General features: G+C 43.7%; 1 protein-coding gene across 1 annotated transcript in view; it reads left to right on the top strand.

Moving 5' to 3' along the window:
- Positions 1 to 26,765, top strand: part of brip1 (BRCA1 interacting protein C-terminal helicase 1) — a 53,787-nt gene that overhangs the window by 4,358 nt on the left and 22,664 nt on the right. The window contains exons 7-14 of the mRNA XM_038304624.1: positions 9,851 to 10,123; positions 12,160 to 12,381; positions 12,469 to 12,668; positions 12,747 to 12,879; positions 12,958 to 13,112; positions 13,184 to 13,361; positions 15,812 to 15,952; positions 17,353 to 17,514. Of these exons, the coding sequence (XP_038160552.1) occupies positions 9,851 to 10,123; positions 12,160 to 12,381; positions 12,469 to 12,668; positions 12,747 to 12,879; positions 12,958 to 13,112; positions 13,184 to 13,361; positions 15,812 to 15,952; positions 17,353 to 17,514 (1,464 nt within the window). The remainder of the gene's footprint in view (positions 1 to 9,850; positions 10,124 to 12,159; positions 12,382 to 12,468; positions 12,669 to 12,746; positions 12,880 to 12,957; positions 13,113 to 13,183; positions 13,362 to 15,811; positions 15,953 to 17,352; positions 17,515 to 26,765) is intronic.

Below are 26,765 nucleotides of genomic sequence, written 5' to 3'. Positions count from 1 at the left end.
GTGTGTGTGGGCTCTGGTCAGCCAGGTCAAGATCCGCAATTCCAATGGCACCGAACAGGAAAAAGAACGGCGAGAAGATCTGGTTTGTTAAATTAAAATATGGTAACCATGGATTGGTAACTACAGATTAGAGGATAATTCTGATAAATTCCCAAAAAGTATTGGTTCTTCAACAGACCAGGAAGCTGATTTCTCATCCCCATCAAAATATTTATTTTATACTGAGAGGCTTAAAAGTTTAATCAAATCCAGTCACAGCAACTTCCAAGAGCGCGTCTCACAACATCAGAACAAACTTCTTACCTCAGGCCTGGATGAAGAGATGCTGAGTTTGGAGATGGAGAACAAACAGTTCATCCTAACCATGGATGATCCTCGTTATCCATCTTAGAAAATCCACAACAAAAACAAAAAAAATATTTGGGCAGAAACTGTTTATATGCTGGATGCTGACAGGTATTTTTTAAGCTGTCATATTAAATTAAGCGTTCATTTCCCCTTGTTTTGCTCCTATGAATGTAATAATAATATCACGCATGCTCTGCTGCAGCCCTGAGAAAGTTGGAGCGGTGCAGGACGGGAGGAACAGCGGAGGCTGTAGGCTTGGCTTTGTGCAGGAGGACTGCAACGGGGCGGAGCGCGGCGGGGCGGGTGGCGGAGCGCGGCGCGTCGGTTACGGAGGATGTTTGATTTCAGGGTTAGCTGCTTATGTTATGGAAAGGATTAGCATGCAGTTAACCTGGCTTGAACAATTATAAACGTGACTGTAAACCTGGATATTGTTAAACTGGCAGCTTTAGAGGGACAGAAAGTATTGAGTCAGCCACTGATGGAGCCACTCTCCTTAGAAAGATGGCTGTACTTTTCATCATGGGTTCATTTCAACTATGAGAAACACAGCAGAAAAACATCCAGGAAATCTGGGTTTGAAAGACGATTAAAAAATAATAATGGAAAATAATTATTTGGTCACAAACAGGTAGAGCAACATGTCTGGTCCTCTTTACAGAGCTGTAACTTCTTAAACAAATACTTCTGTCTTCCACACTACCTGTTTTAATGGATCAAAAGAAATTCAGTTTCTGCTGCTAAAATGTAATTTAGTAAATATATAATTACAGTTCCGGCCAGGAATGTGATTTTGCCAAAGCCAATAATAAGGCACTCAGTGGGCCGCCTTGGCGCGTCGAGCGACGGAGGCCAAAATGCCAGATTGAGGATTATTTGTCTTAATTGAAGCGAATGAGTCAGAATAAAGTAACGTAATCCGAGACAGAAAACTTTCCCCAAAGTCAAATGTTTTAATTGAGTAGAATAAATATGGCCACTTGACTCTGTCAAAGGCTTTTTTGGTGTCCAAAGATATCATAACTTGTGTAGTACTGACAGTGGGTGGGCTGTATATTACATTAAAGAGTTGTCTTATGCTGGAAAAGCAGTTCCTATTTTATATAATGTCGTTCTGATCTTTCCCAGCTACAGTGAGAAGCACTCTTTCTAATCTTAGTGCTATTTGTGTTTGCTGTAATATCCAGTCAGCATTAAGTAAACTTATCGAGTTAGGAAGAACAGGGAGGAGTCTTTCCCTTTTTTAGGAAGTAAAGTAATAACTGTCTGATTAAGGGTCTGGGGTAGACACCCAGAGGTCAAAGGTTGATTGTAAAGCTCTAAATGTAGTGGAGAGAACCTGTCCTAAAACGGGCCTGGGCATTTACCCGCCTGCAGCGCCCTAACTGCCTCAGTGGGTTCAGAGGTGACAGCAGGTCTCTGAGGATTGTCAGCTACATCCTGATTGATGGTAGGAACTTCCAAATCCTTAGAGTTACCAAAATCAGTTACAGAAGGAGTATAATGACCTATAAAACTCCTTCGTTTCCACGGGGTCAGTTGTGACCCCCCTGGGTAGTTTGGATGTGAGAGATGTGGAGAGGGGCTGACACTAGGTGAGCCGGGAGTTTACCAGCCTGATCTCCATGTTCATAAAAACTTTAAATAGGAGATAATTTTCCCTTGATGAAGCGTCTTCCAGACTAGTGGCCAACGCCTCCGGTCCTCTATTACACTAGATAAAGGGAGGGGCAGCCTAGTGCTTAGGGCACAGAGTTGGAGCCCAGAGGTCCAACCCCCCCACTCCCACAGCCTCCACTCTGGGTCCCTGAGCAAGACCCTTAACCCCACACTGCTCCCTGGGCGCCGCACCATGGCAGCCCACTGCTCCCCGAGGGGAGGGGTTAAATGCAGAGGATGAATTTCATTGCTCTGTACCTGTGAGAGTAGAATGACAATAAAAGCTGAATAAAGAGAAATGTGATGGAGGGTTGGACCGAAATACCAACTGGATTAAACCTGGAGACTGACAGGAAACATCTGACCTCTGCCAGTGCTAAAGGCTAGGCTATAAACTATTTAGTTGATCCAGTGTGGAAGATCTTTCCAGTTGACCTTGAAGCGCAGCCATTTGCTCCCTTTGTTTGGTCTGAATGATGTTCTGACATGCGGCTGAAAACGGCTCTCATTTTAGGTTCAGTGGACTAAAGTCTGTCCTACTTTATTTAGTCAGACTGACCACTTCCACTCACTGTTCACTTCCTGGGTGGGAGGAGAAAGTCTTCCACTTGGAAATAAAGTCCAGTGGATTGTTTTTAACTTTTTTGGAATGACTGAGAGTTTTCACCAGCTTCTGACCACTAGGTGGGGATATAGTCCACGGATTGAACATGAGGGCTTCAACCTTGACCAAGCTGAGATGTTAAAGCTGTTAAAGTTTGATGCTGCTTTGTTATCTTTAGACAAAGCAGATTTCATTTTATTGTTTCTCCTAAAATAAATTCATAACCACCCTGATTTCAACAAGTTAAGAAACCAATCCAACTGAAATAAAAGCAGTTTCAATTCTTATTGTTAAAAACTCTGCCTTATCCATACATTTTACTCTGTCTAATTATTTAACCTGCATCTCCCAGCTACCATCTCTGTCTCCCGTCAAAGACGTCCTTTACGTCTTAATAAAAATGGTTCTTTAATGTAGCTGTTGGTCATGTTGTAGCTTTAGAGTCTGCAGCTCTGTGGCGTTTCTTATCTTCCCTTCAACAGACGGATGTTCGTCACAATGTTTTATGCCATTTATTGTTATAGTGAAAACATTTCTAACCAGTAAAAAGTTTTCCCAGGACAAAGGTCAGAAGTTTGGTTTTTATCACCAAATTGCATTTCCTGATATTTTAAAGCTGAGAAACAGCTGAAACTGATAAATGTGACGATAGGTCCTCATGCAGACGGTTGGTTGGTCTCATACACTTCCTGGATCTACATCATCTTGCTAAAATCAGGCCACTGATCTTTCACTGAATCTTAATTTAATCCAAACGATTTGCTCCTGCCCTATTCATTGTACTAGCTGATGAAACTCCATGTTTTCTTCTATCAGGTAGTGGTCTAGTTGCACGCTTTGCCTCCCTGCCATAACCCTAATTTTTGACTAAGTAGCAGAGAAGGTAGAACACCGTCTGTTCTGGTCCATGGAATTCACAGGTGATTTTCAGAGCTGTGGCCTCCAACCTGAACCCTGAAGTAACCTGACGACTGTGTTGGATTCCAGCGGCTGCATCCTGCGAAGGCCAGATTCTGCCGATTACATCATAGCGCGGCGCCGAGGCCTGTTCAAATCGGAAGACTCCTCATTATGCGGCCGACAAATGCGGCCTTCTATTTGCCCGCTGTAAAGGACAGCTCTGCTGTATCCTACGTAGCCTGGGGTATCCCATGATCCCATGTTTCATTGAGAGTCAAAGCAAGCCGTCTGCTACGTGCGGATATTGGAAGTGCAGTTTAATATAATCCAATTTAATCTTCAATTAAAGAAAATAGTTTTGTTTTTTTAAAAGTAATTTATTGAGTTTTATATATATATATATATATATATATATATATATATATATATATATATATATATCTAACACTAAACACATGAAATCTTCAATAATTGTTGTTGATTGCAGATGTGTCTAGTAGTTCCCATTGATTTAGCTTGGAAAGCGGGGAGAATGGCGCTAGGCTTACAGCACCGTGACGTCACTGCTGGAAGATGGCAGGAGGGAGGGGCTACTATATTTGGGCAAAAATGGCCGCTCAGTGATTGCAGCGAAAATTGTTTTTTTTTTTTTCCTTTAAATGAATATTTGATGACTTTAGTTTAATATTAAGGATATTCTGATCCAATGTTAATATTGGATATCGGTCTAATATTAGCCATAAAACTGATATCAGATTTTATCGGCCAGCATCTAAAATCTCAAATATTTTCATTCTCTCTGCTTCTGTTAAGTTTCTGTTTCTCATTGGTTGATTTCAAACGGGTCACTTGTTTTCATACCTTTTGTTTCCTGTTTTAGTGATTTTACTTTTTCAAGGCTTTACTAACATTCTACAGTATAAAATAAGTCCAATTAGATGGTATGATTGATACTAATATCGTACCATACCATGATCATTTAACTAAAGATCATTACTTGGTTTTACCCTTGATTTGAACCTATTAATTAACTACAACTCCCAAGTCTAGTTATTAATATATTCATAACCTGCTGGTTAAATTGGTCAACATGTTTCTGGTGAAGAGATGAAAATGATGAGATTATTTGTGGTTGATCAGTTATTGAAATACTCATTAAATGATGTAATGGTTACCTGGAGTATCAGGAAAACCCACCCAGAGCTGATGAGCCCAAACTCTTCAGAGGAACGATGCAGCGTAAAAACGCTGCATGCAGAAATCAGTTAGCATTTCTGACCATTGACTTCAGCCTTAATTATGTCTCAGCAACATTTAAATTATGGAACAAATGTGTTTTGTTGGTTTAAATACTTGCTTATTGATGAACTCGGATGCCTAAATAATTGGACGTGTGCTGCGGAGCGTTTGCTCTGATGCAGCCTCGGCCGCTGCGTCGTTCTCAGGGGCGTCCCGCCTCCCACAGGTGTGGAGACGCAACGAGAGCTCCGGACCGTCGGATGTGGAAAAAGAGGAGGAGGGAAAGTGAAGTCGAAAAAACTGGATTGGCTCTAGTTTCACTTTAGCTACATGAGCCGGACTTCTTTGTCCCGCGAGCGCTGACTGATGGCCTGAATGGGGCCCTTTGAAGCAAGCTCCAGTTTTAATTAAGAGGGTTTGCCTCGCCTGGGCTGCTGATCTGTGAAAGCCACAGGGATAAATATTGAATGGGGTTCACCCGCTGGTTACTGCGCCCCAGGGATAAACAGGTGCTTCAGAGGGCAGGTATTTGCCAGGGCCCCTACCTGCTCAGCGTGGGGATGGGGGTGGGCTATGGGCTGTGGAGGGCCTCCCTTATTGGAATGAATTCCAGGTCCTGGAAAGCTGTGGAATGAGGAGTAAATTGGCGTCCAGTCAGCGGCGCCAGCGCTGCCTTGCTGATCCACTACCTGTGAGCTCCTGGTGCCCCGCCCCCAGAGGGCGACCTCTCTGTTGATGAGGTGTTCAGTGACCTCTGGATGCTAGCAGCTGTGAGCCTGGTGATAATAAAGGGATCTGTTTGTTAGCCTCCTAACCAAAGGAACACCTTGTTCTCAGAGGGGGCAGCAGCGGCGCTGCCACTGCTCCGCATTCCTTTCAGAGGGGTGTCTGCTCGGGCCCCGGGGCCAGGCTTCAAACCTCCTTGTCTTGGCATCTCGTGAAGCAGCCGCGTAAAAAGATACTCTTGTGTCAGCTGTTTCCTGCTGCAGCTCTGGACAAGGGCCTCTATTCATCAGGATGCCCCTCTACGCCCCCCCCCACCTGCCAATGAATAAGTAATTATCGGCCATCTTGGTGCAGGATATTTGGATGGCTCCATTTAACGTGGCAGCAGCAGGTAAGGCGATCGGCCCCGGGGCCCAGGCTGTGGAGCATGACTGTTGGAGAGGAGAAAGGTAACCTGAGCTGGTGTTGGGGCCCTGAGCACCTCTGTTTATTTTTCACATGGCTCAGGGCTCGTTATCCCTCTTAACTCTCTCTGCGCTCTGCCTGGCCCACACTTCAGCACACATTGTCATTTCTGATGGGCAAACATGCCTGGAAAATCTGAGCCTGTGGGGAACCAGAGCTGCACCGCTGTCATCAGAAGTGTTACCTTCTGATTACCGCGATAAAACGCAAAGCCAGAACCGACGCATGACATCACATACCACTCATTCCTGTGTGGATTCACTCAGATAGTCTGATTAATCAGGTTAATATGGACCAAAACGAAACGCTGCTCGCTCTGACAGACATTCAGCGACTGCTGGATTGGATCGTTGAGCTAACCACCTGTTTTTAAATTTCCTAAAGTCACACCTGAAGTAGGTGAGAGTGAAGAAGCCGGGCGGTTGGTACGTGATTCTACGATGCTACCGATGGTGGAAATTCTTTACTTGCAGTGCAACCGTTTACAGAAGAGAGAAAATAAGATGGTACATATAATAGAGATAAAAAGTAAAATGACATCCCTTCCATATAAACTGTAAAATAATAATTTAAGACTAAAATAAGCATCTCAGTATTTACAATCAACAGTGTTTTCATCTGGCAATGCTGCTCAGTAACTAAATTAATATTATTGTACGTGATATTGCACATAGTGAAGTAATGAAATGGGTAACAAATAAGTAATGAAGTTAAAGAAAATTCCAGAGGATCGTTTCTAGCGTCTCGCTGTCAGACGCCGGCTGCTTCCTGGCAGTCGTTCCAAATGTGCAGCAGAAATGGTTGATGTGGATCCTGTGATGATGTTGAACTTTATTAACACAAAGAAATTAGCTTTAGGACAGAAGGTGAAATAACCTGGTTAACAGTTAAATTCTATTCAGTTTATTTCTATAGCTCCAATTCACATCATGTCATCTCAGGTCACTTTCCAGATCAACCAGATCATCCAGTCAGATTGATTCAAAGTTTTCTAAGGAAAACCAGCTGATTGCATCGATCCATTGACTCTTCAGCAATCCCTCACACTAAGCATGCTTGTAGCGACAGTGGAGAGGAAAAACTCCCTTTGAACAGGAAGAAACCTCCAGCAGAACCAGGCTCAGTGTGAGCGGCCATCTGCTGAGGCCCACTGGGGTTCAAGGAGACAGAAGCAGACATAGAAAAAGAAGCCTAGATACAAAAGGCAACTGTCAACCAGCTCCACAGGCGGCCCCGTCCAGGAAACACACAGCCAGGCAGACGAGCTCCGAGCCAGCTCCCATGTCAGAGGATGAAGAGAGCACATCCAGTTAGTCACAGTCAGAGAAACAGGACTACACTGGAAAACAGGCCAAGCTCCAACATCTAGAAACAAAGGTGTTGATGGCAGCAGCACAGCTGATATTTCTCTCCAGGATGGAGTCACAGCCAAACAGGAACAGACCAGATGAAGCTACTATGAGAAAAAGCAGAGAGAGCAGAACGTTAGAGATTGAACTAACAGATTCTGCAGAGTGGGAGAATAGAGATAGAATGAAGCAGAATGATGAAAAAGGGGTCCCTATGTCCTCCAGCAGTCTAAGCCTATAGCAGCAGAACTATAGAGATAGCTCAGGATAACCTGAGCCACTCTAACTAGAAGCTTTATCAAAAAGGAAAGTTTTAAGCCTAGCCTTAAAAGTAGACAGGGTGTCTGCCTCACGGACTAAAACTGGTAGTTGGTTCCACAGGAGAGGAGCCTGATGACTAAAAGATCTGCCTCCCATTCTACTTTTAGAAGTTCTAGGAACCACTAGTAAACCTGCAGATTGAGAGCGAAGTGCTCTGTTAGGAACATAAGGAACAATCAATCAATCAACAGTTGATGGTTGATTTAGTTTTCGGTTTAAAAAAAAAAGCTTTTACTGTTGTTGTGTTGATGAAAGTAATCCGGCTTTAATCAGAGACTTAGAATAGCTCTTCCACTTAAGAGCTGGACACATTAGCTGTATCCGTTTCATAAGAGCTACACTTTACCTGTGAGCAGGAAAAAAGAGCTGCCAACGTCACCGGACGGCCAATTATGTGGCAGCTAGATTTTCTCAGCCTCTACAATGGCGGCCTATCCTCTTACAGCGCTGCTAAAGGTCAGCTGGAGCTGAGTGACAGGAGGCCTTATGTATGGATACTAATTGTTTATTCTTCTCAGTGTGTTTATCCTAAAGCGTAAAACAAGACATGCTGTCAGTGTCCATTCATGTGTTGGATAGTGTTGCTGAGTTAACGGAGAAAGTCTTTCATTAATGTGATATTTTAAGGAGAAAAAATATGGTTTATGTTCAAAAGTTTGGTGGACAAGACCTGGATCCACCTAAGGTCAGAAAAGATGAATAAATACAAGCATCAGACATCAGGAACGTTCCTGTCTGACCGCTGAATGCTCCAGCTAGCATCTCTTGACTGTTTTTATTCTGCCAAACTAACCCTGATCTCTTGGTCCTCTCTAAACCATCTCTCTTTCCTGTCGTTTTCCACCTGCCATCTTTTATAACTCCAGCAGATTTTCCTCTCCACTGTTGCCCATTGCTTCCTCTGAATGAGGGATTCATTGAAGGTGAGGCCATCATGCGTTTTACTGGTTTGTCAACAGTCATTAAATTATTGTTTTAAAATAAGACCTTAATTGGCCGTTCCAACCTTCACATTTCTGAATTCTCCCGAGTGGTGCCTGACTTTTCACGAGTGAATAAAGTGAATGTGATTGGTCGATTATCAAGGGGGCGGGATTGTTGTGGCTGAAGGTTCACAAGCAAGTTTGGTTGTGGCCGATTTGTCGGAAGCATCTTGCTAACCAGTTAGCAACTTAGTGCTAGCAGGTTCCCAATGGGAAATTCCATTGGGATCAAGTAGCACTAAATTGGTGACTTAGAAACGACGCTGTCAAGGAACGCTATGGACAGAGGAAACATGCAAGAGGAGGAGAGTTTAGTGTCGGAGGTCGTGGATGAGTCTCCTCCGTCATCCATTTTTTATTTAGAGGAGGAAAGCGGGGACGAAGATGTTGTGGAAGAGGACGCCAGGGCGGCAGAAGCTTGGTTTGGTGTAGAAGGCTTCCAGCCGTACATGTTTGAGCCCTTGCCTCGCAACGCTGCCAGTTCTGTTAGCTCTACGCCTGCCGAAGACACAGACGTCCATCCCCGTGAACATTGGGACGCAACTCAATGGGAAAGGAAAGGATTCTGGTTTTAACTGTTGCGTATATTAGCTGCGACACATGAATCAAGATGCTATGACCGAAAACATTTAATTGACAGATGACCGTTGATATATGATTGGCCGAATTTAGGTGTTCAGGCTGACGTAGAACTAACTGGCCTGCAGAAGATAACGGGAAAAACACAGATTTTAAGACAGGATTTACCTACATTTTTTTTACTTTTCGGACAATATGGTCTGATAAAGAGAACATTTATATACATGTTTAAGCAAGAATGATTTGACATTTAAATATGATTTCCCTACGACTTTAAATGTGATTATTGTGGCATTTAAAATGCTTTAATAAAATAAAGTTTATAAAAACTATTTCGGCTGGAAAACTATGAATTTTGTGACTTAAAGATGACGAAGGAGTTTTTAAACTTTTTTTTAGAGAGAGAGAGAGTCATGGGTGCCTGTTGATGGCATTAAAAATGAGAGTATTAGAAAGCATTAAATTAGAGATGGCCATTCCAGTATAAACGCTGGTTTGGATCTTTTATGATCAGTTTTTAGTCGTCTTTGAGTCTGATTGAAAGAAATCCGGTAAGTTGCTTCTGATCAGGTTCTGTGTGACGCTGGATGATGAACCGGACCTGTTTTCCCGCAGCATGACGGTGTGATGTTGGTCTTGTAAAGATGGAGCAGAACATATGATCTTTGTGTATCCAGGCCTGCGAGCCCTGCTCCCTCTGCCCATGTGCATCCTCCAAGGACGGCGTGAAGGACAAGGACAAAGACGGCAGGAAGAAGATACCAAAGATCTTTTTTGGCACGCGGACCCATAAACAGATAACCCAGGTGGCTCATGAACTGAAGCGCACCGTGTACTCCGGCGTGCACATGACCATCCTCTCCAGCAGGGATCACACCTGTGTCAACGCAGACGTGGCGCTGCACTCCAACCGCAACGAACGCTGCAAGGATCTGCTGGAGGCCAAAGATGTGAGGAGGACGAACAGACACACACACACACACACACAGAGACGTCTTCAGCCTTTGAATCTCATCCTGCTGCTGTCAGAAATCAGGAAGAAAGGCTGATAGTAACCAGAGATGTTCTCTGGTACAGATTAGTGGGAAAGTTTCAGTGGGCTCAGACTGACTGACGCTCTTAGCCTCAGAGGAACTCAATTCATCCACAAAGCAACCTTTGACACCCTAGAACGACCAGAACCATTTTTCTGAGATGTGATACACTTGTAGCTCCTATTGTGTCCCAGAGTTCAGGCGCCTACTGTAATGAGGACGATTATGCTGTCAGGTGAGGTGTTGGCCTCACAGCAACTGTAGCGCAGTTACAGCTGGAGCAGGTGTCGCCCGCAGCCCGGGTGTTGATGACCAGGTGTTATTTCCTTTAAGATATTTGTTAGTGACAAATGATGCAGTTAAAATCCAACTGTGCTTCATTCAACATCAACCAGGAATCAGAAAGTTTCCTATTTGTTGAAAGAAGCAGACTGAAGGCCTGAACACACCGGCTGGAACGACTTTTTATATTTCCATCAGATTGTTTTTAAAAAGCGAGCAGCGTCGGAAGCATCTCTACAGTCACAGGCTGTTTGTAGAAAAAAGGTTGAATTAGGAGAAGAAATTTAAACCTGAAATAAAACAATTTAACGAAAAAGTATGGAGAAAAAAACTTGATTTTTAACAACATTTACATTTACATTGAACGCTAAACGCCACCACCTCTGAGGTACGATTTTCTGAGGGATCGGACCTAAAATGGTACTCGGTGTGTTCTGGCCTCCATGGATAAATGTTCTAACTAGGGATGGGGATCGAAACCCGGTTCCATCAAGGACCCGGTTCCACTTTTTTCAAAACCCGAAAATCAATAACGTTTGGGCTTATCGATACCACTATCGAGTCTGGTCGTTTTTGTTTTTTTTCTCCCGGAGGTCCTGTAACATAATTGTGTGTCCCTCGAGTCGCGTCACAGCATTTAAATCTAATCAATCACTGCAGCATGTCCACCAATGTTTTGGAATGAAATTGTAAGCAAACAGATATTAAAAGTAAAACAAGTGAAGTCTGGCAGTTAACTTCGCTCGCGACTCGGCTTCATTTTACCAAGCTCAAAGATAAAGAAGAAGCGAAATGCAACTTATGTTGCAATATCATCTCTTTTAAACCGGGGGGACACAACCTCAATGGCCAAGCACATTAGTATTGTGCATGAAATAAAGGCCAAATGCAGTACCTTCGACTGTCTCCGGGTTGAAAAGACTCCTCCTCCTCCTGCCGCCGCAATCGGGCCCGTCTTCATCATCCACTCAGAGTACCACTGGTCAGAGCGCACACAGACTTTGTAGCTTGTCCGGTCAGTTAAATAGTAATTGTGAAATCCGTGTTGTAATCGGAAGCATACAAGCTAGTTAGCTTGAAAAGTAAATAAAGTTTCAGACGTGCTGCGTGATGATGCGTTCAGATTGGCTCAGTAAAACGACAATTAGGTTATCATGATGCGTTCAAGTGTAACGTAAAGAAAAGGGAAATTTAGTTTTTGGCGAGAAACATGAGTAATACAGTTGTATATTGCTCTATATATAATTAAACTACTGATGCCAACATTTATTAAAAATTACATTTAATTTAAAATACAATTATTTATTTGCTAAATATTTTCCTAATCACTAAAAACATGATAAAAGTGACAGTAGACAATACATTAACCAACAATTGTGAAAACGTATATATTTTTTTAAATCAAAAGAAGACATTTCTTCAAAAAAAAATTTTTTCCCCCACTTCCTTTCTGTCTGTTAAAAACATATTGTCGCATCGTCTTTCCACAAAATAACAGAAAAGTATCGATAGTGGTATCGATAAAGACTCGGATCGATAAGCAGTATCGATAAAGGTATCGATATCAATAAATATTAACGATCCCCATCCCTAGTTCTAACTGGTGAGTTTCTGATCAGTAGAAAGCAAACCCCAGCAGACCAATGAAAATTGTGTTTTGGCTTTTTCAGGGACGGTCATGCAGGTTCTACCACAATGTGCAGAAGATGCGGGACCAGCAGACTCTCCAGTGGGTCCATGGGCTGCGTGAAGCTTGGGACATCGAAGACCTGGTGACTCTGGGCAAGCGCCTCCGGGCCTGCTCCTACTACGCCGCCCGGGAGCTCATGCAGGGCGCCTACATTATCTTCTGTCCGTATAACTACCTGCTGGACCCCATGATCAGAGAGAGCGTGAGGAACCATGAAAACACTCGTTGATTTTTTCAGATCCCTGAAGCTTATCTGTTGCTTCTTTTTATCCATCTTCATTTTCTCCAGATGGAGATCGACCTGGCAGGTCAGATCCTGGTGCTGGATGAGGCCCATAACATCGAGGACTGCGCCAGAGAAAGCGCCAGCTACACCTTAGACCTCCACAGCCTGCAGGCATCCAGAGACGAGCTGGACGGCATGGTCAGCAGCAACATCAGACGCTCCAAGCACGAGCCCCTCAGGGACTTCTGCTACGTCCTCATCAAGTCAGTCCATCAGTGAACCTTCTCAGATCGGTAGGATCCAAACCTGAGCTGTTCTCTGAGCTGTCTGATCTTTCTTAGCTGGATCCAGGAGAGCCAGGATCTCCTATCGGAACGTGGCTTCGAGAGCGCCAGCAAAGTCTGGAGTGGAAAGGATATAGTGAGCATCTTCCACAGTCTGGGCATCACCGCCGACACCTTTACCAACATGAAGGTAAAGACCTTTGCTATGGTGGTTAGACTGGAGCCTGATCCCTGATGAAGTCCCTAATCTACTGTTCCATGGAACCAGCAACACCTGGCAGCCGTGCTGGAGAAGGAGGAGCGTGTTGGTTTGGCCGGCGGTCGGGAGGACACGGTGCAGGTCCCGGTCATTAGCTCGTCTACGGCCACCGTCCTGAAAAACCTCTTCATGGTGCTGGATTATCTGCTGAGGGACAACAGCCGGTCAGAGACCTTTCCAGTCCCTGCTGCTTCGTTGGTTGTCGGCCGCTCAGAACTTCTGGCTTTGTCTGCAGGTTTGCTGAGGATTACCGTGTCGCACTGCAGAGGACCTACGCGTGGACCAACCAGGCCCCGCCTGACGTCCCCGATGCCCAGGGCTTTGTGGCCCGGCCCCGCTTCCGACACCGGCAGAGCATCCGGGTCAAGAAGGAGCTCCTGACTTTGAGTTTCTGGTGCCTCAACCCTGCTGTGGTGAGATGTGACGCGTGGAACACTGAGGAGGAGCTTCAGTCCATTTCCTGTTTCCCTCACTTTAATAACATGTTGGAATAACTTTAAAAAAAGAGTTAAAATCAATCCTCTGGACTTTGTTTCCAAGTCTGAAGACGTTTCTCTTCCATCCAGGAAGATTTTTCAATTCAGAATGTCAGAAATAGTGTTTAGTTCCAGGTTTTATCCAGCAGCCCAACAAAGCCTGGTTTTAGTTTAGAAAACATGCAAATAGAAACGGATGAACGGGTCCCCCCCTTTGGAATGGGGGTCGTTTGGCTTCTTTGTTAGCCTGCAATGCCCCATACCTGTTAGGGATGGAACGGTTTATGAAAACCGTCCGAACCGTTCGGTTCGACTGTCTCGGTTCGGTTCGCGTGTAATGCGTTCGGTTCATGTGCTGCTCCTTTTTCTCATAGGCGAAGCGTTTACACTCCAGAGCAGAAGGTGGCGGTACTGCGACCAAAGCCAACCACCAGTAGTAAACAAGAAGAAGAAGAAGAAGCGAAGCAGCGTAGCCGGGTGTAGCAGAAAAAAATCAGTTGTTGTGGAGAATTGTGTGGGTATGGCGATTGGGAAAGAACAGGAGTTGGAAGACGCGCCAGCAGCGCTTTATAGGTCTGCTGTATGGGACCACTTTGCATTTAGAGTGACCTACGATGACGGCGGGAAGAAAGCTGTGGATAAAAGTGCAACAGTGTGCAAGCATTGTGCAACACGTTTTGTTTATGCTAACAGCAACATGTCATGCTAACCCTGAAATCCCTCATACTCTATCAGCGCTCCGCCCCGCTGCGCTCCAGACCGGCTGCTCAAAGCAAAGCCTACAGCCTCCACTGAGGCTCCCGTCCGCTCCGCTCTGAGTTCCTTGGAGATGGTAGAGAGCATGCGCCAGATGATTAAATTCAAAGCAGCAAAACATGCGGAAATGATCCAGGGTTTCCGCGGATCATTTAAAATAATTACAAAACCGAAAACCGTGACCACGAAACCGTGAATCGAACCGAACCGTGGATTTTGAGAACCGTTCCACCCCTAATACCTGTCTATGTCAACTCAGTCTCTGCAATGCAGGTTTAAAAAACCTACTATATAAGCGACTGAGTTTATTCTTTCCCGCTATCATTGCAGCCCCAACCCCTTTACAGGAGAACAGAAGACCTCACCTATTCAGCCATTCCAACAATTCCCCTTTAAAGGAATAGTACACCCAAAACATGATTAGCCTTCATTTTCTACTCACCCCCATGCTGAACAACACTCTGGAGTACTTTTTTGATATCTCAAATGCATCTGGAGATCTGGGAGGCTTCTTGCTGTCTGCTGACATTCAAATAATGGAGGTCTATGGCGCCCGAGGCAGAAAGGTCCATAAAAGTCCACAAAAAACGTGTCAATATTCCTCCATACTGCTCGTCCAATGTATTCCAAGTGTCCTGAGTGGGTAGCGTCCAGAATTTACTCGAAACGAAGTCATTTAGAATGTTTTTAGAGCATAAACAGTAGTGTATAGGATTTCCTGAAAGCGCTTTCACGACGCTACGGAAACCGCGGCAGACCAACCCAGATGAAAGTGCGCATTCAGCTCGGCAAAGAACTCATGTTCTTCCTCAACACTGAAGTCCTCAGACATTTTTCTTTCGTTGTTTCTTTCTTTGCACAGGTAAACAGCACATTTCTTCTTCTATGCTTGCATTATTGGCAGAGCAGACGCTGAATGCGCACTTTCATCTGGTTTGGTCTGCCGGCTTCCGTAGCGTCGTGAGCGCGCATGAACGCGCTTTGAGGAAATCCTATACACTACTGTTTATGCTCTAAAAACATTCTAAATGACTTCGTTTCGAGTAAATTCTGGATGCTACCCACTCAGGACACTTGGAATAGTTTTTTGTGGACTTTTATGGACCTTTCTGCCTCGGGCGCCGTAGACCTCCATTATTTGAATGTCAGCAGACAGCAAGAAGCCTCCCAGATCTCCAGATGCATTTGAGATATCAAAAAAAGTACTCCAGAGTGTTGTTCAGCATGGGGGTGAGTAGAAAATGAAGGCTAATCATGTTTTGGGTGTACTATTCCTTTAATGACCCCCCCTTTCAGAGACATAGACAGGTATGGGGCATTGCAGGCTAACAAAGAAGCCAAACGGCCCCCATTCCAAAGGGGGGGACCCGTTCATCCGTTTCTATTTGCATGTTTTCTAAACTAAAACCAGGCTTTGTTGGGCTGCTGGATAAAACCTGGAACTAAACGCTATTTCTGACATTTTGAATTGAAAAATCTTCCTGGATGGAAGAGAAACGTCTTCAAACTTGGAAACAAAGTCCAGTGGATTGATTTTAACGTTTTTTTGGAATGACTATAACCTGGATGACTGAGAATCTCCACCAGCATGATGGAATAACCTGATCCTCAGCCTGGTTCTGTTCCTTCAGGCCTTCTCTGACCTGAGTGGAACCGTTCACAGCATCGTGCTGACATCAGGAACCCTGTCCCCCATGGGATCCTTCTCTTCTGAGCTCGGGGTGAAGTTCACCATCCAGCTGGAGGCCAACCACGTGATCAACAGATCCCAGGTTCATGACGGCGTCTCTGCTGCATGGTTTAACGCTGTATTAGGTGTTTAGGAGGAACCTAGATGTTAGTCTCTCTCTCTGTGATAAAAGCACAAAATAGTGACTCACTGATGACCTCGTCTAAGTATCCACACCCCCTTAGCTTTTTGCTACTACCAGAGAAATGACCTACAGAATATTTAGTTGGGTTTGTGACAGACTAGGAGAAAGAAGTGCATCGATGTCGCAGGGATGGAAAATTATGAACCAGTATCTAGAAAGTGTTGGAGATATTTAGGTTTCTGCTACAGCTGCAAATCTTTTGTTGTTTCTCTGCGTCTAGAGGGAGAACAGCTGCTCCTCGTTAGTAAATCACTGCATGCAGACAGTAAACAGTAGTTTGTAGTCTTTCATTGTGACTGGGCCGATTGACTGCATTAATATTCTTTCATCTCAATCTGGAAGCAGATAAAAGTTTTTATTAATGCTTGGCTGTCAGCGTGATGCACACTAACGAAAATCAGCTTCAAACGACAAATACGAAGTAAAACAAACTGCTTCTGCTCTCATGTTTATCTGTTTAAGGGCTTTATCAATTTAATTGCAATTCAAGAAAATGCAATTTTTAAATCTCAGAGGTACAAATTTCTGATCAGGTTACATTTCAGAGATTACGAGACATATTTTTCCTTACTCAAAACTTTTAATGAGGGTCAGGTGTTTAAAATGGGTTTGCTTTCATGAAAAAGGAAATAAAGTTCCTGGCAGTGTGTAGATCTATGCATGTAGACGTGAACACTTTTCCAAACAATGGTTACAGTGAAGTCCTGCAACAACGGACTCTGGATCAACAAAGGAGTAAAACATCTACATGCTGGGGGTTGGTGCAAAGGAAAATCCAAATAAAATCACAATATTGGTTAAAAATATCGCAATTTTAGCAAACTTGTTCAGCCCTAGTTTGTTTTGAGGGAATAAATGGGTTCATGGTTCATAAAGGACATAGCTGCAATTTCTTTTTTTCAAACAAAATTACCTCCACAGAACATTTAGATTGTTGCAGAATAACTGCAGTGATTTGACTAAAATAATTTAATAATATATAGATGGCCTCATTTAGACGTTTATATGTCGGCTAAATCGGCTGTTTCATGATCCATCCCTGCTTTTATAAACCGTTCTGTTTGCTCACTAATAGAAATCTGATTTTATTTAGTAGCATCGCAGTAACGAGGGTTTTATAGAAATACACGTCAAGCAAAAAATCCCGATTATTCGCAGTACTTTAGCATAGACCGAGGCAGACTAGTTTGATATCATTTTCAAAATACTAAAACTAAACACAGCTCTAAGATTAGTGATTTTCTTTTATTTAAATGTAAAAATATAAGATAAAAAAGAGAAATTTTTGTTTGTTCTAGGTCTGGGTGGGCACGGTTGGCGCCGGACCCCAGGGCCGTAAACTGTGCGCCACCTTTCAGCACGCTGAAACCTTCGCCTTCCAGGATGAGGTTGGCGCTCTGCTGCTGCACGTCTGCCGGGTCATGGCCAAAGGCGTGCTCTGCTTCCTGCCGTCCTACAAGGTAAGGGCGCCCGCAGGCGGTCAAAGACGTGGAAATGAAATCAGACCATGAAGAATAAAACCAGCTGGAATCGACTGTGAGCACCGAGGGGTTGAAATGAGCCTGGCAGTAATCTGAAAAATAAAGAAAAAATCAACACTGACACACTGACTGCTGGTTAAAATGTTTATTTTATACAAAGTTAACGACAGCAGGACCGTGTTGGTGTGAAGCAGACTGTGTGGTGAAATGCTGCTGTGTAAATGTTCTGAATTTACGTCTAAAAACTGTTTCATAGCTGTTCTGACCTCTGCTGCCTCTCACTGTCTCCTGCTTCCTGTTCCATCTTCATCCAATATATGCTCAGAATATTGGTTTAAATGAAGTCGACCTGGGGTTCAATGATGCATGCTACCACCAGGAGGAGCAGGAGACCACGAGTTGGTGTTTGAGCTGCACCAGTAGATCCCAGTGAGCAGGCGGTGTAAAGCTGGACTGCTGAGTAGGATGCAGTTAAACTAATGATTATTCTGCTAATTGATTAATGTGGAAATCATTTTTGGGATTAATTATTTTTTTACCAAATGAAACAAAAACTTTTCCACATGAAGAGTTTTGGATTATAGAGCAGATCGACAGAAGAAAAAGATTTTTCATCTTAGTTGCAAAATTGCAAAAATTTTTTTATAATCTTGGTATAATTCCTATAATAGAGTCTCTATACTCCAGTTAACACTGGACTGGGCGTGCAGGTGGTGCAGTGGTTAGTGCACACGACCCATCGGAGGCCTTAGACCTCGACACGATAGGGACTGGATCCTTTGCCGCGTGTCTCTCCTCCTCTCTCATGCCGCCTTTCCTGTCAGCCTACCGTCAGAAAAACGAGCCACTTGTGCCGTAAAAACAAAAAACAATTGATTACTAAATTAGTTGTTGATTATTATAATAATAATACATTTTATTTGTAATGCACTTTACATTTAAGAAAAATCTCAGAGTGCTACAGGTAAAAATCATTATCAGAAGGTAAAAGCAAAAACGTAAACTAAACATCATTGTAAAGTACATATAAATAAATAAGTCTGTGGCATAATTATAAAAGGTTTTTTCAATCATTTCAATAATCGATTAACCTGATTGTTTCAGCAGTGATTTAAAGAAGCTTGTCTGGTTTAAAAAGTCATCCTGAGAATCAAACCGTCTGATTGGACAGAAAGTTTGTGCGGCTGAATGCAGCACGGTGGTCCTGATCAATAGAGGGACTCGCTAACGTGGCGGAGCGCTGGATCTGCTGTCAGCTAATGAGGACACATCTTAGCGCACTCACAGACACTTTGTCCCCTTTGTTTGTTTTGCCTCTTTAATAATGAATGTCGTGTCGCTCAGCTGGTTTACTGCAGCCTCAATAGGTTGGCTTTGTGGTCGTGTGAATCTAGCATGTGAACGTGATGATGAATGTTGGTCAGTCCTGCGCTGACCCGTGGTTCTGCTTTGAGCCTGTTTTCATGTCCCTCCTTGGACCGGTTCGTCCACTGGCTGGGTTTTTCCTGCTCTCAGGTTGCATTCTCCTTATAACCGTCATGTGAACAGCGGAGGAAAGCCAAGACTCAGGCTTAGCTGTCTCTTTGTCAGGCCGCCATGCCGGCCCAGCAGCGCCTACCAGCCCTGGAATGTTTTTTTTCTATTATTGATATTCATGTAGAAGTCCTTCCTCTCTGCATGCTGGTTCATACATATTTAATCTGCAGTCAGCTCTTAAAGATAAGGAGATGAGGGAATATGAAGGGCTGGGTATTAATTGGAGCCCATGGAGGCCTGCTGGTGCCACAGAGTCCCGTCTGCCGTGTGTAGCTGTGTGCATGGAGAGGATGGGACATCTGAACAGTTCAGAGCATTGAACTGATAACCATCAGCTCTGTCCGCACTACTGCTCCAGCAATAAACCCCGGCCAGAGAGAGAACCCGCCCGTTCTTTTCCTAAAATGATTTTATTTACTGTTGTGTGGCTGATCAATCTGAAGTAGAAATCTGTTTTTCAGCACCTTAATTTCTCGTCTGTTAAAACCTGGCCATGCTCGTACCTCTGGCTTCAGCCGGGGGGAGCCGAGCGGCCGTTTGGGTGGATTTAAAAAAAGCAGGGTTCTGCAGAGGAATACAAGATGCTTTTAAAGGAGACGAGATAAGGGCCATTAGGGGATGTCGCCTCACTGTCTGCGTGAAGACGTGTCCGGCGCCTGGCCTCCACTGAGCTCGTGTCAAATCAAAGTCAACCTGGAACACGCATCTTGGCACACGCTATCTGTGCTGTTTGCAACAGTTGGTGTGAAGGTTTAACAAAGGTCTCTGATCTCCTGCTTTCTAAAACCTTTGACCTGTTGATGCCAAAAAGAGAGAAGAATCCTTTCCTCGGTTAGCCGTAGGGCCGCTAATTGCATCTGCAATTAAATTCAAACTGCAGAGGCGCTCAATGTTGCTCACATTACATTTTAAGGAAAAGTTAGAATTCAAACTTCTGAAAGTTCTTTAAATCTGAAATCATTCCATCCTGTTCAATAAATGATCAGAGTTTTTAATTCAGAGTAATTTTCATGTGAATGTGCTTTACTGGAGGCATCCATGTTTGTCAAAGAACACTACTGCCACCTACTGGTTAGTGACGTCACGGTGCGGTATCGGCTGTTGATCAAGTCCCAGTGCTGTATCTGGTGGACTTGCGCTTTTCTCCTCCTCTTGAGCTCCGGTGGGCTCTCTGCCCAGCAGGCTCCTCCAACCTACCTCAGTAGAGGAGGACGTGGCTGGCGGCCTTATCCCGGTCATGGTGCTCTCTCAGCCGCTGTTCTCACACTGGCTTCTGCTGTTTCTGTCTGAGCTCAGAATGCTGTTTGCTCTTATTTCTGTTGTTGAATGATTTGTCCATGTTTTGGGCACTGTGATCAGAACAAACATGGACCAAGCGTAGGAGAGATTCGTGGCTGCTAAGAGAAAAACGGGCAGAGCTTAAAAAGGGGGGTGTCTAGCATATATATTATGAAATATTACCCTTGGTACTACAGAATATAATTATTTTTGAAACATCATTTTAAATTGTTTTTATTTTTCCACCCAGGAGAAGGACTCTTGCCTTCACCTGTTAGCAGCTGCAGCATCAGTTTCACAACGAGCTCTTCTATAGAACAGCTGAACGACGAGTGAATGGGGCATAAAGGGCTGGTAAATTCCTTCAGTTGGTGGGCAGAATACTTTCATCCTTCAAAATACAGAGACCTCCTGTCCCCATAAGTGCCCTCTACCTCTTATCTAATCGGTCTAATTAGTAGGGATGCACGATATAATCGGCCCCCTATCGGTATCGGCCTTAAAACTGAATATCGGACATCGGCCACCCCACCGATATTTAACCCGATATTTGATCAGCTTCTGAGTTTCTAAAGTAAAAAAAAAAAAAAATACTTCTTCTTCTTCAAAAACTTCTTTTTTTACAGACTTAAAAACTTCTAAAGACGAGGGAAAAAATATTGATCCATTAAAATATCCCAATATCTTCATATGCCGATATATTGCCATTTAGAAACACCATATCAATCTCTCTTACTAATGAAATATTGCTATATGTCATCGTTATGCTACGAAATCCCTCGAAAATTCACCAAATGTTGCCATATTTTTATATGTTGACATATTGACGCGGTATCGATCTATTTTACTAACAAAATCTCACAAGAATTTGCAAAATATCACGAGAGTTTGTAACAGAACGATGAAATTTCACCAGATCTTCAAAGTAAAATAGGTCGATACCGCGTTTTTAAAAATCTATTTGATATCAGCATATGAAAATATATTTGAGTATATTATTTTTCAAAGTGTCAGAAATGGATAACAAAACTGCTATTTTCAATGACTACTTATTTTTGTCCAGCTTTAACATCGGTATCGATATCGGTTATCGGCTACATGAGTTTTAAAATATCGGCATATCGGATATCGGCCAAAATCCCAATATTCTGCATCCCTATAAATTAGGGAAGTCTGGCCAGCCAGACGAAGAGCATAAATCAGTCTGTAAACTGCCGTTGACTTCGGATCTGGCCAGACCAATCACAGCGCGGGAGGTGGCATTTTTACGATGCGTAAAAATTACCCAGAAATGCAGAAGCGCCTTTCTGCTAGCATAACGACAAGCTGTCGACCGAAACAGAGCATGGTTGCAATGAAAGTTAAGAACGTAACGGAGAGCAGACCTTAAATCCACTGATATTTTAGATAAAAGCAGAAATTGTTCAGTGAAGAGTTTCTCTGACGGCTTGCACCATGAGAAATGGGCTCCTGCACGCTCTCGCAGGCGTTTAATAGGTGTTCCTTATCAGGAGCGGGGGCAGGGTTGTGCATGTGCATTTTTTTTTTAAAGTGGAGATGGTGGGTCTTTAAAAAAATTCACGAAAACCCTCCACTATACATTTAAGGCTCGCTCTGACTGCAGCGCTTAGAATGACTTACATTTGCAATGTGTTCCCAATTTAACAAAATACAGAGTTTTTTTATGTTAAATTTAAATAGAATAAAGACCGACTTCTTCACTCAGACCTTTAGGTGTTGCTAATATGCTGGAGCCACAGAGAAGGGAGCAGAGAGGCTGCTAGCAGCAGATTCATACAGCAGGAACAGTAAAGTGCTGCTAAACGGACTCCAGTTTAAGGTCATGGAAATGGAGAATCCTCTCCATCCTGGTGGTTAGAGCCGAGGAAAATCACAATAAAACTTAGATTTTGTCAGAAACATTAAGCTCTAGTTTTGTAAATCAACAGAGGAGGTTTTTTAAAATGTTTTGCAGCTTTATTACAATCTATCTTCAGGGTTGAACTAATGAGAATAATGTTTTCTAGTAGCTGGAAGAACCCACAGCAGAAGGCCGTCATGCCTTCAGCTGTTTGTTGAATTATTTGAAGTTTTCCCAGGATTGCTGCATGTTGGCCATTGGAGTATAAACTGCAGCTTTACTCCGACTTCCAGGCTGTGCTCCAGATGTTGGAACACAGATGTGCTGGCTGTCCAAATGACTCTTTAAATCCCCCAAAAAGGTTGTAACCTTCGGCCTGTTGGGCTGTACTTCAGCTTTAAACTGAAGAGGTTATATTGTAAATGCAAATAGTTTGCCCAGCCCTCATATATACATATATAGTCATATTTAATACATTAGAATAAGTCATCTATTTTATGAATTAAATTAGTAGAAGTTCTTGTTTAGCTTAAATTTAGACTGGTCTTTTAAAAACTTTATTTCTGTTAACCACCAGGTTTTAGTTTTGCTTTCATTCAATGAAAACATGATATTTAATATTGCAATATTACATCAGGCAAGTAAAGGAAAAATAAACCGATTTTAGCATTGAAATATGAGCTAACTGATGGACGGATGGCTTTTCATACAGAATGACCTGTCTTTCCCAAACCAAGGAGTTAAAGTAGCTGAATGCTGTTCTGGAGGACATGTAAACATGATTTATCATGAAAAATGAAGGCCTCTCTGAAGTCGTTGGTCACAGCAGGGCGATACATTGGAAGAGCTGCGGCGTGGCGGCTGCGTGTAGAGAGGACGAGCACAGAAGGGTGGCAGACTGCGGCTGGAAGGTGGCTTCTCGCCACCAGCGGTAGCGTGACGGCTGCTGTGATATTTAGGGGCTAAATAATTAACAGAGCAACAACACGTCTCCCCTCGCCGCTGTGAAATGTGTCTCTGGGCTGCATGTTTCATTCATGCCATGGCCTCCAATGCTGCTCTATAATTCAGCAGGCACTACAGGAGCTGTTGCCACACAGCTCACTGACACCTGGGACACGGGACGGAGATGGAGCGAGGCCAGACGTGCATGGGGGGGCATAGTTAGGAGGGGTACAGGGGAAGTGTAAAAGTGCGAGAAAAAGAGCAGGTCAGTGGTTTGTCTGCTGGTTTAGCCACCCGCTCCCAGTTGGTATGGAGATCTGGCCCATTTTAGCGCGTCGGTGGCAGAATTGCACCTAGCATGCCGAAGAACCATCAATTATTCACTCTTTTGTGCTAAACACTGCTCCCTCTCTCACATCCACGTTGCATCAGACCTGTTCTGCTCTGAAAAGAAGTTTATTCAAATTTCCCACTTTTACACTTTAAATCTGGTACAGTTTGTGGAAAACCTGTAATTAGGAGGTATATTTCTTATTTGTTTGTTAGAATCATTCTTGGTTTCCATGTTGAAACGAGGGATGAACAGTATTTTAATATCGGTGTTTATTGCAGAGTAATCTCATTTAGTAAGGGTGATCTGATGTTTGCAGCATTGTGGTTTATAGGTTATGGGGTAGAAGAGGGACCCTGAGCGTCGGCCGGTTCAGCCTGACCTTTGGGAATCCTTCTTCATCTCCTCCTCTATCTGGTTGCTCTGGCTCTATGCTAGAAGTGCGGATGTGTTCTGAATCGGTGACAAGGCTCGTATTTCCATGTTTTATGGCCAGATCCGCCCACAGATGTGTTTCTATAAATGCGTTTGTGTATGTGACTAAACTGTAAAACCCATTTTTTTTTTCTTCTTAAAAAAAGGATTTCCAGTTCGGAATTGATTCACATTATTTCCTAAGGATCGATTGGTATCCGGCTGCCATCGGTCACAGACCGCTGTAGCCACCGCTGCTCTGGGGCTCACTGACAGAACCAGGCTGCCGTACTCAGGCGCCCGCTGACACCATCAGTAGTAGCTGCCATCGTTATCAAGTCAGAAGACCAGATAAAGTCTCCAAAGCGCTTTACACTACATTCAGTCATTCACACATTAACGCACACACTCACATACTGATGGTGGCAAGCTACATTGTAGCCACAGCTGCCCTGGGGCTCACTGTCAATCCTTCAATTTCAGGGCAAACTCCTACATCCGACGCCGCTGTCGCCCCATGGAGACTAACATGTTAGGAAGCCAGGGCGCAGTCAGTGTGCTTTATTGTTTCTCTCTATATCTGTCTGAATCCCTCTCACCAGAGCGGCTCCATGTTTGTCCAATCTAAACAAAGTTTTTTTCTGATTGTTGGATCAAAAGCAACTGGCGCGGTGTGTTGGTGTTCGTACATTACGTTCAATGGCATCACGTAGTTTAGAGGGAAAACCCTCTGGTGTTGCTTGCAGAGTCCTTTTACCCGGTAGAGCTGTTCCCACTGCCTCTAAAAGCCCATTGTTCCCACGTTTAAACAGTTTTTTTTTCAGGCAGTGGGTTATAATTAGGAGAAGTGTTTTGCCCAACAACACAATGGCACTGAAAGTTGGAGCTGTGGATTGAACCAGCAACCCTTCGGTTGCAGCACAAACTCTCACATCCACCATTATGAAAAGGCCTTCTAAATGTCTGCAATGGTCTGATGATGATTCCTAAAAAATATCATTGTTAACCAAAGAGATTTAAAACTGTTAGTTTAAACAGGAGTAACATCCAGGGGATTTTCAGGCTCTGCTCTGGGGCCCTAACCTTTTTTCCTCAAATCTCCAGCAGGTTTGATGCATCAGCCTTTTCCTTCTTAGGTTACATGATATTAAACATTTACAGTCTGGTCAACATTGTTAGTTTGTTTAAGGCATGAAGCCACAACAACTGGAAAAGAAAATGTTGAGAACCCCAAGTGCTTTAGATCGACCTAAGCTAAAGGTTGACCTGAAAATTATCAGATGCATCTAAAAGCAGAAGCAAAAAGAAACTCTAAACTAAAGAACATTTTTATGGACTTTAAAGGAGAAGCCTGGTCAGCAACAAATAAAAATACTAATTTTCTTTGCAATCACTGAGTCAGGGAGCGGCCATTTTTGCCCAAATATAGTAGCCCCTCCCTCCTGCCATCTTCCAGCAGTGACGTCACGGTGCGGTAAGCCTAGCGCCATTCTCCCCGCTTTCCAAGCTAAATCAATGGGAACTACTAGACACATCTGCAATCAACAACAATTATTGAAGATTTCCAGAGGACTTCACCATTGAAATTCACCAGAGCTATAGTGAAACTGACAATGCCCACGTGCATGGCAGCTGGATGCTGGAATACATCGGGTAAAAGTGAAAAAAAAGAGTTATTCCACCTTTCTGATTCCTGATCCTCCACGGACGGGTTGGTCGTTGGATCGCCAACTTGAAGAGGGAGGATTTGCCATCGAACTTCTGGCCAGAGAAAAAACCCGTAATATGTAGCCAACATTTGGAAGAAGAATGTTTTCAAGATGACTTGGATAATAGCGCGTTGTGACAAACACCAGATACAGCACTGGGACTTGATCAACAGCCGATACCGCACCGTGACAATGTCACTAACCAGTAGGTGGCAGTAGTGTTCTTTGACAAACATGGATGCCTCCAGTAAAGCACATTCACATGAAAATTACTCTGAATTAAAAACACTGATCATTTATTGAACAGGATGGAATCATTTCAGATTTAAAGAACTTTTCCTTTAATCTGAAGGTCTCATGTCCCTCGTTTACCACCTGCTCCAGTTAAACCAGCGACCAACAAAGTCCCCCAGACTTTGTTGTCCCTGCAGCCTTAAATGGGAGAGGTTGGTTTTTTCGTTGGGGACACCCCCTGCTAACTGGGGGGTAAACAAGCCCCGAGGGGCTACGGAAATCCAAAGGTCAGCTGGAGAATCTGTTGTTCCAGAAATCTGACCTCTAAGCAGGAGGAACGACAGGGACGCTACTGTTGAGAGAAGGCTGTAAGAGAAAAAGGTCCATTTGCAGTTTTCCAAAGCTGATGATGCTGCTATCAGCCCACTGATCCCTAACAGATGATGGAGCGCACAGCGATACAGAAACCAGCAGCCTTTTACCTTTTATTTCCAAAGCTGAGCGACGAAGCTCTGACTGTGGTTGCTGAAAATGGCCCAAACGGGTCAGAGCGAGCCTAAAGACAAGCTAACCTCAGAGCGTTTGTTCATCAGCGAGCGCTTTCAGCCGCTATAACATCAGGTAGCAGCACCACTTCCTAAAATCAGCACTTTTTTATATAAGTGATGTTAGAAATAAACCAACCCTGCTGTGATTCGGAAGCTTTTTCCAACATGTCTGTATGTAGTTCTTACCCACCATGTGATAGCAGAGCTATTTGAGAGAACATTTGCCCCCATGCTCATCTCCATGTGGAAATAAGCTTCGTTCCAAGTGCACCCTGGCAGATAATGGCTGTTTTGTTTAGCGCTAGATCTGCCTAAAGTACATAACATGAATAATTTATCTCCCGCTTAAGAATGCACTGAAAAGCAGTTGCAAG

This window comes from Cyprinodon tularosa, unplaced genomic scaffold (genome assembly GCF_016077235.1).
Source record: "Cyprinodon tularosa strain WSP-4 unplaced genomic scaffold, ASM1607723v1 ctg539, whole genome shotgun sequence".
Lineage (NCBI taxonomy): Eukaryota > Metazoa > Chordata > Actinopteri > Cyprinodontiformes > Cyprinodontidae > Cyprinodon > Cyprinodon tularosa.
Note: the sequence above shows the minus strand (reverse complement) of the source record. Positions and strands in the feature narration are given on the sequence as shown.